At 24.0% G+C, this 9732-nt stretch overlaps 1 protein-coding gene across 1 annotated transcript in view; it reads left to right on the top strand.

Moving 5' to 3' along the window:
• Positions 1-4456: 4456 nt before the first annotated feature.
• Fem (feminizer) overlaps positions 4457-9732 on the top strand; it is a 6038-nt gene continuing 762 nt past the window's right edge. Inside the window, exons 1-5 of the mRNA XM_017901284.1 lie at positions 4457-4885; positions 5224-5405; positions 7394-7501; positions 7690-7783; positions 9616-9660. Coding sequence (XP_017756773.1) covers positions 4545-4885; positions 5224-5405; positions 7394-7501; positions 7690-7783; positions 9616-9660 — 770 coding nt within the window. The 5' untranslated portion in view covers positions 4457-4544. The remainder of the gene's footprint in view (positions 4886-5223; positions 5406-7393; positions 7502-7689; positions 7784-9615; positions 9661-9732) is intronic.

Consider the following 9732-nt stretch of genomic DNA (forward strand, 5'->3'; position numbering starts at 1 on the left):
TAAAGAAACAGTATGGCGTCTTGTTTATCTTCTTAATGTTTTTATAAAACATTTAGTATAGTTTAAAATTGATTTTATAATGATTCTATACGTAACATACTTAAAAAGATTATTTAAAAAAGAAATTGTTATCACTGATCTTTTAAGCTCTGAAGTGTTATTTTTTAAACATAAAAACATTCTAGATGGCGTTGTAACGTTTGTATCTAAATAGTCGGTATAAAGAATTCTTATTTGAGTTTCAGCACTGAATAACGTCGGCTTGGGTTCCCAAGAAAAATTCGTGACGTGGGTAACGGTACAATATAAATTTTCTGTGGCAAGGCATGACTCTCCTACAGGTAATTGAATATTTTATTAAAAAGATATTTATTAAAAATATAAGTATGTTTTTATTAATATATACTTGATATTGAGATATAAAAGCAAAACCTAAAAAAATGTAAGATGTTTGCAATATTAGTTTTTCAAACTGTAAGATTATAATAATATTTATTACAATCTGTGGTTTTTATAGCAATTAATCCTATTAATTTAATTCATGTGAGATTGTATATCTCACAATGTTAAAATAAGAAAGTAAAAATTGGTGTTTAAGAAATAAATATTTAGAATAAACAAAAAAACTATAATTTTCCAAGCATATAATTCTATAGTATAATTATATTGCCAAGTATTATCAAAATTAAATAATTATTTATTACAAAATTCTTGTATCGATTAGAATATACAGTGTCGCAAAAATGTAATATTGACTCATTACAACATATTTTCATTGATTGGGATATACAGTATTGCAATAATATAATATGGATATGTTAGAAAGTGTAGCTAAATAGAAATATGGATATAATACAAGTTATTATCGAGTATTATATAGATACAAAGTATTGCAAAATGACAATATGGATATAATACAAAATATTGCTGAAATATGATGTGGATATGTTGCAAGGTTTCTTTATTCATTAGGGTATAGAGTATTGCAATAATATAATATGGATATGCTAAAAGGTATTGCTAAAAAGAAATATGGATATGCTACAAATTATTATTCAGTACTATATAGACACAATGTATTGCAAGGTGACAATTTGATTATAATAAAAAATATTGGTAAACTGTAATGTGGATATGTTAAAACATCGTGCTATTGATTCAGATAGATAATATAAATATGTTAAAAAGTATTGCTAAAGATAAATATGGATATGTTAGAAGTTATTGTTACTGCATTCTACAGATATACAGTATTGTAAAATAATAATATAGATATGGTGCTAAGTATTGCAAAAATGTAATATTGATTCATTACAACATTTTTTTATTGATTAAGATATAGAGTATTGCAATAATATAATATGGATATGTTAGAAAGTATTGATAAATAGAAATATGGATATAATACAAAATATTGCTGAAATATGATGTGGATATGTTGCAAGGTTTCTTTATTCATTAGGGTATAGAGTATTGCAATAATATAATATGGATATGCTAAAAGGTATTGCTAAAAAGAAATATGGATATAATACAAGTTATTATCGAGTACTATATAAATACAAAGTATTGCAAAATGACAATATGGATATAATACAAAATATTGCTGAAATATGATGTGGATATGTTGCAAGATTTCTTTATTCATTAAGGTATAGAGTATTGCAATAATATAATATGGATATGCTAAAAGGTATTGCTAAAAAGAAATATGGATATGCTACAAATTATTATTCAGTACTATATAGACACAATGTATTGCAAGGTGACAATTTGATTATAATAAAAAATATTGGTAAACTGTAATGTGGATATGTTAAAACATCGTGCTATTGATTCAGATAGATAATATAAATATGTTAAAAAGTATTGCTAAAGATAAATATGGATATGTTAGAAGTTATTGTTACTGCATTCTACAGATATACAGTATTGTAAAATAATAATATAGATATGGTGCTAAGTATTGCAAAAATGTAATATTGATTCATTACAACATTTTTTTATTGATTAAGATATAGAGTATTGCAATAATATAATATGGATATGTTAGAAAGTATTGATAAATAGAAATATGGATATAATACAAAATATTGCTGAAATATGATGTGGATATGTTGCAAGGTTTCTTTATTCATTAGGGTATAGAGTATTGCAATAATATAATATGGATATGCTAAAAGGTATTGCTAAAAAGAAATATGGATATAATACAAGTTATTATCGAGTACTATATAAATACAAAGTATTGCAAAATGACAATATGGATATAATACAAAATATTGCTGAAATATGATGTGGATATGTTGCAAGATTTCTTTATTCATTAAGGTATAGAGTATTGCAATAATATAATATGGATATGTTAGAAAGTATTGCTAAACAGAAATATGGATATAATACAAGTTATTATCGAGTACTATTTAGATACAAAGTATTGCAAAATGACAATATGGATATAATACAAAATATTGCTGAAATATCATGTGGATATGTTGCAAGGTTTCTTTATTCATTAGGGTATAGAGTATTGCAATAATATAATATGGATATGCTAAAAGGTATTGCTAATGAGAAATATGGATATGCTACAAATTATTATTCAGTACTATATAGGCGCAATGTATTGCAAGGTGACAATTTGATTATAATAAAAAATATTGGTAAACTGTAATGTGGATATGTTAAAGCATCTTGCTATTAATTCAGATAGATAATATAAATATGTTAAAAAGTATCGCTAAAGATAAATATGGATATGTTAGAAGTTATTGTTACTGCATTCTACAGATATACAGTATTGTAAAATCATAATATAGATATGGCGCTAAGTATTGCAAAAATGTAATATTGACTCATTAAAACATTTTTTTATTGATTAAGATATAGAGTATTGCAATAATATAATATGGATATATTATGAAGTATTGATAAATAGAAATATGGATATAATACAAAATATTGCTAAAATATGATGTGGATATGTTGCAAGGTTTCTTTATTCATTAGGGTATAGAGTATTGCAATAATATAATATGGATATATTAGAAAGTATTGCTAAACAGAAATATAGATATGCTACAAGTCATTATTAAGTACAATATAGATACAAAGTATTGCAAGATGATAATATGGATATAATAAAAAATATTACTAAAACTGTAATCTGATTATGTTAAAAAATTTTGTCATTGTGTATACATAATATGGATATGTTAGAAAGTATTGCTAAAGCAAAATATGGATGTACTATAAATTTTTATAGTATACTATAACATTTTTTAGGTTTGCAATATGATTTTCAATATTATGTTCTAATATATCTCTTATTCTTATTGAAAAATATAATATGATTATATGATAATTGTTGTGATACCGTAACAGTTATCTGATTATACGGTATTACCGTAAATAAGATAACTTTTACGGTATCATACGGTCAATTCACCTTTGATATGTTTAAATTTCGTGATATTAATAAGATTAAATGTAACACAGAATGAACTTGTTTATTTATTTCCTACGATTGTCATTATGAAGGAAAACAATTCGAAACATAAGGAAGTAACTTGTTTATTTTGTTTTTTTTTTTTTTTTTAGCTGTAATGCTGTACCTTTTTTTTCTATATGTATACATTAAATTGCTGATTATAACAGTGGTATGCCTTCATTTCAAGAGTTTGTGAACGGAATAAAGGAACCAAGAAGAAAATCATCGATTGAGGGGACAGAACCTGATTTATTCAGCCATGGCAATTTAAGGCAATTCTGGATGTAGGTAGGATTGGGGGAGAAGTTTAAAGAAGAAGCGAATTTTCAATTCATTTTATATTTATTATAAAAAGTCATCGTTTTGTATTAATTTATTCTCTGTAATAAACTTGTATCCCTACACACTTTTTTAATTTTTGCGTACTTCCATAAACCGAGCGGTACTGCGTTCCCACCAGCATGTAAATTACGAATTTTTCAATAACTTGGAATACTTATATATAATAAGTAATACAAAGTGTTTTAAATAATATATGAGAAAGGAATACAGACTTGAAACATAATTTTAATAATTAACAGATTCTATTCTAAAGAAATATACCTGTGAACATTCAACGTTTTACTCAGGTAGGTATTCCCTCCACTTTTATAGACCTTTCTATACAATTCAATAAGTTTGCTTCTGATAGGTCAAATTGTTGTTACCTTAACCCCACTTCTTTCAATATCAATCAAATCTCTGCATGTACTACTGATGGCGCCACATGTATGTCTTCCTTAAAATTTATTCATTAAATTCTAATCATTTGATAGTGTTGTGTTTGTGCGTGTATGATTCATTTTCCATTTACGTCTAATGTGATAACTTTACTTTTTTATAGCTTTATGTGATATATTTATTTTTTATTTATTGAAATTTTTCTATATAGTATACATCGTTCTAGCATAACGTGGATATTTAAGTCTTATGTTTTCCTAACCTTAAAGAAAGACTTGCAGTCTTTTTATTAACTTCCATGTATACGTAGTTTCGTTTGTTGTATACTACGGAAATGAAACGAAACGTATCGAGTCATTCACATCGCGATGAGAAATGTAAATCATCACGCAGTGAAGATCATGAGACTGGTTCGCGTGCAAGAACAGAAGAAGAAAAATTACGACGTAGACGCGAATGGATGAAACAAAAAGAGCGGGAACGAGAACATGAAAAATTGAAGGAAAAAATGATTTTAGAATATGAAATACAACGTGCTCGTCAAAAGGGTTTACCTCTACCTAAAAGAAGATTATCACATCAGGATCGTAGTAAGAATGAAAGCAGGTCTCCAGAAAATCGACATAGAAGAACAGCTACATCAAATACCTGTAAAACATCTATATTATCTGAAAAGTAAGTATAAACAATTTAAGAAACTTTCTTATTTTTAGAAAATGAAATAAAATTATTTTTATATATAAGTAAAAGTCAAATTAAGAAAGAAAGATGTTTAAAGATTATTTAAGATTACTCTTTCAAAACTTACGTATATTTATACATTTATTATACAACTACATATTGTAGTATAAATTTTTAATCATAAGTTATATTATTTCTATTTCATTATATTATTTTGTATATGTTCAGTTCAGTTCAAAAGTATAATTTAATTTTTAATTTGCAAAAAGGTATGAAATTTGAAAAATGTAATTATACATTGTGAAAATTTAAAATATTGTTTTGTACTCCAGAGTAGAATCATCAGATGGTACAACATCCTTATTTAAAGGCCCAGAAGGTATACAAGTTAGTGCTACAGAACTACGAAGAATAAAAGTAGACATTCATAGAAAAATAATGGGTAAAACAACAATTGGTGAACTTCAACGAGATATTATCAATCCTGAAGATGTGGTGCTGAAAAGAAGAACGGGTAAAATATTGTTTTTTACTATAATTATTTAACAACTTTCAGTAATTTAATGAAGAGATACCAAAAATGGATATGAATTCATCATGGAAGATAATTATTTCTGGGATTTTCCAAGCATCAAATCTACAAATTCAAGAGATTGTATGCTTTTTAATGTAAAGTTACGATCCTTATAATATATTTAAGTTTGTCTGATTACATGATAAATTTAATTGAATATAGCAATATTTTCACTTGATTAAATGCAACACCTGAAGATGATATTCTCTACAATTTTCTAAGGGCATGGAGATGATGGATTTATCATCATATTATATCTTCTATAACATTCAACAATCTACTCAACTATAAAGTTAATTCATGAAGTTAATAAGATGTTCTTGATTTGACAAGGATAAAGAAAATTTGGAATACAACGTTGGAGTGGGGTATTGAACATGTAATGTGCAATACGTAAGCACAACATTTTCTTATCTTGAGTGTTCTAAGAGTGCTTTCATTTCTTTTTATTTATTTAGTTTTTTTGCTGCTTTATACCCTTTTTGCTACAGAGTTTGCACAAAAAGTTATAGTAATAAAAAAGAAATAATTTTATATAAATAATAATGATTTTTGGGGGACAATTCTTTAGATGTTTACTTCATTTTGTGCATTCTCCTTATGCTTTGCTTTTGGAATGTTTGCATGTATAAAAATGCAAAAAATTATTTGTAAGAATAATTTCTATGGTGGTGTGCTAAATTCATTCATTCAACAATGGAAGAGGAAAAATTAGATAATGACATCACAAATCTTACAATGTAAAGTTTAAAGATCATCTACAGCAGAAGAATCTAAATTATATATTAAAATTCTTCAGTAAAAATTTGAGATTAAATATTAAATGTTAAAATTTTATATTCAGTGTAGAAGTTATTTTATTTAGTCTATTTGAATTTATTTCAACTTTTACATTTCTATATATCAAAAGTTTATTTTCAAATAATATAAAAATAACTGGAATTTAAAAGTAATTATAAAAACTGTAATTGTGTAAAATTATATGAAAAAAAGTAGTTACAAATTTTTGTGGAAAGAAATTATACTTTTAATTTTTTAACTGCAAAATGTCCTTAATTTGATACAATATATTAATTAGTCAAATATTGAATATTTGCTTCAAAAAGGGACATAGTTAAATTATGAAGTTGTACATCAACAAACTGGAAGATTTGTTAATCGTCTTGGAAGACCTAAAGCATCTTGGAAGATTATAGGATTATATGTTTATTAAACTTAAATTAGTTCAATTCAACAGAATTTTATTAAAAGAATTTTATTAGAAAAATTATTATTTTTACATCTTGAACTAAATTTTCAATAAAAATATTTGTAATACTTTTAGTATAACATTTTAAAAATTATACATATATATGATAGACCTAATAAGAGAAATAACATTAATAAAATTCTTATAAAAAAAAAGACAAATATACTTCAAATTAATAATTAATTAATTCATAACTTAAAATAAAAAATTTATATATTCATAAATTAGTTCCTTTTCTAATTACAGATTTATTTCTGTACATAAAAGCATTTCATGGTATTCTGGCACTCAAAAAAATTGTAAGCCATATATTTTCAACTATAAATTAATTCTGAAGACTGATTTGTATTTATAGAAGTAAAATATATTTTTTTCATAATATAAGATAAATTTATGTAAACAATTGATTTATACAATATTAATACAAAATTACTAATATAAATTAATGTAAAAGATAATTGTATTTTTACTTTCTTTATTGCATGTTTTTATAATTACACTTACTTCATATATATGTTATACATTGATCTGGCTTACAATTATTCAGAGGTAGTCAGTTTATTTACATATCAACCTTACTATCTCTAAGGTCTGTCGCAGCTACTAGTACCATTTTATTGCTTCTTTTTGTACATGCATTTGAAAATTTTTGTTTATAAATCAATTTATTTAAATGTAGGAGAGGGATCAAAACCTATATTTGAAAGAGAAGAAATAAAAGGTTCAACTAAAACAGAAGAAATTGAAGAACATCGTACAGTTGTAGCTATAAATAATGAAAATTTAGGTATGTTTATTATTTCAAATTTCAACTTTCTGTCATTGCATATATATTCTTTAATATATTTATAGAAAATATTATTTAAATTGTTCAGATAATATTTATGTTTGAAACAAATATGGATTATTATGTAATATTTTATATATATTAAAATATTACTTCTGTTTTGAAAGCATAACATGTTTAATTTTTAGAAAATAAATCGAAAACATGTAAAAAATTTGCTACTTCTTCAAGTCCTTTAAGAAGTCGAAGTCGTAGTCCTCGACGTACATCTCATCATTCCAGGTTTGTGTGTATATTGGTAATAATACTTTGCAAAGTAGCAAAGTTATTCCAATAAATGTCAAGTCATTATTGTATAAAATTTTATTTGTATGTATTTTATTTATGGGATATGAGTTTGCAATGTAATATGGATATGATTATTAGTATACAGCTAATTTATAAATGAAAAGAAGTTATTTAATAAGAATCAACTATTGGTGAACATTATATTCGTTTATAAATTAGATTTTGTATACAAAAATGGCATTGAGTATTGCTATTATGTCATCAGATGCACTTATAAACATTATAAGTATATTTATAATTATTTTTAATTAATACTAAATTTTATTGAGATATTTTGTAATTACATGTTATGTTGTTAATTGTATAAGTCGTAAGTATTGCACTTAACAAATTTATATCAGTACATATAAAATTATTAGTAGGTAAAATATAGGAATAATGTACCAAATTTGAGGATATCGAAACATATTTAGGTTCATTGTGAATATGTTTTTCTATTGCATATGTTTGTAATTATTGTGAATGTAATTGTGCTTTTTTATTTTTATTTTAGGCATGTGTTTTGTGTTATTACAGTCTGTTTTGTTCTAGCTTTACTAATGCTTCGCAAGGGATACAAGGGAGGACTGAAAAATGGAACAAGAATATAATATGCAATATATTTAATATATGCATATGCTTGCTTATGCTACTGCCAAGGCTTATGCTTTCTTTTTTAGTGTAATCATTTGCATATATTTTTTCTAAGGAAAATGCAAAGATATAATAAAATACTTTTTATCTTATGAATAAGCTATGGAATAAAATTCCATATTTGCATATTTGCAGTAGTCCAATTAAAATATTTTACAAATGAGTCTGTTATTTGTATTTCAACGAATTTTGATTAGTTTCTTTTCCCATGAAATAGTGAAAATATTAAAATATTAATTTATAAAATTTCCAAAAGTAATTTCTAATAAATAGGAAAAATATAGATTACTTTGCTAAAATAATTACTGGAATTTGTTATCAGTGTATGTTTACATATTTTTATTTTTTATCGTCAGTATGTTATGTGTAACTTTCAATTGAGTTTTTTCTTCAGGTTAATGATTAATAACAATTATTAATAGGTGAGTAATTTGAAGTTTTAAAACTAAACTTAATGTTTATGTATATGGACAATATATTACAATATATATCTCATAATTCATTACTTTGCATAATCCTTACCAACAATTGTATTAAATTGTACAAATCAGTGTTTTAATTTTTTTGGAATTTGTAACATGTACTATTGTGAGAATTATTCTATCTGCTTTTACACATCTTTTACAATAAGACTTTTGCACATATTCTTTAATCTGCTATTTTTTTTCGATTTCTAATACTCTAAAAATAAACCTATTTATAACAAGAACTTCAAAAACGAAATATAATATTAATGATTCAAAAGTATACAGAATCTTTTTATTGATATTAAATAATTAATATAGAATTGTAAATTTAGATAAAAATCAAATTTTAATATTTCATAGCATTTACCAATATTTACTATTGTTTAGTAACGTATATTAACCAGTTTTTTATATAACACAAACTAAATATAAAGATATAATACATATGTGGTAAAAAATAAATTCACCAAATGGTGAAATGTACAATATAATATGGATATTGACATTTAAAAAAAAATATGGATTTCACAGAGTATTGCATTTTATATATATATATATGGATTAAATGTAAATTTTATGATATCACTGATAATTCTTAAATTTAATTTACTATGTAACCAAATAGCTAGAAACTAGACTTTTTATTAAATAGTTATTCTATTTTAGGTATGACAGTTCAAAACATAGTAAGGATAGTTACAGAAATGATAGGTAAATGTTTTTATTATTATTTTATGTATACGTTTGAAATATTTATTTTTCATTTTTATTAAATATTTATAT

The sequence above is a fragment of the Eufriesea mexicana genome, unplaced genomic scaffold, assembly GCF_001483705.2.
Source record: "Eufriesea mexicana isolate 0111107269 unplaced genomic scaffold, ASM148370v2 scaffold1601, whole genome shotgun sequence".
In the NCBI taxonomy this organism is placed as follows: Eukaryota; Metazoa; Arthropoda; class Insecta; order Hymenoptera; family Apidae; genus Eufriesea; species Eufriesea mexicana.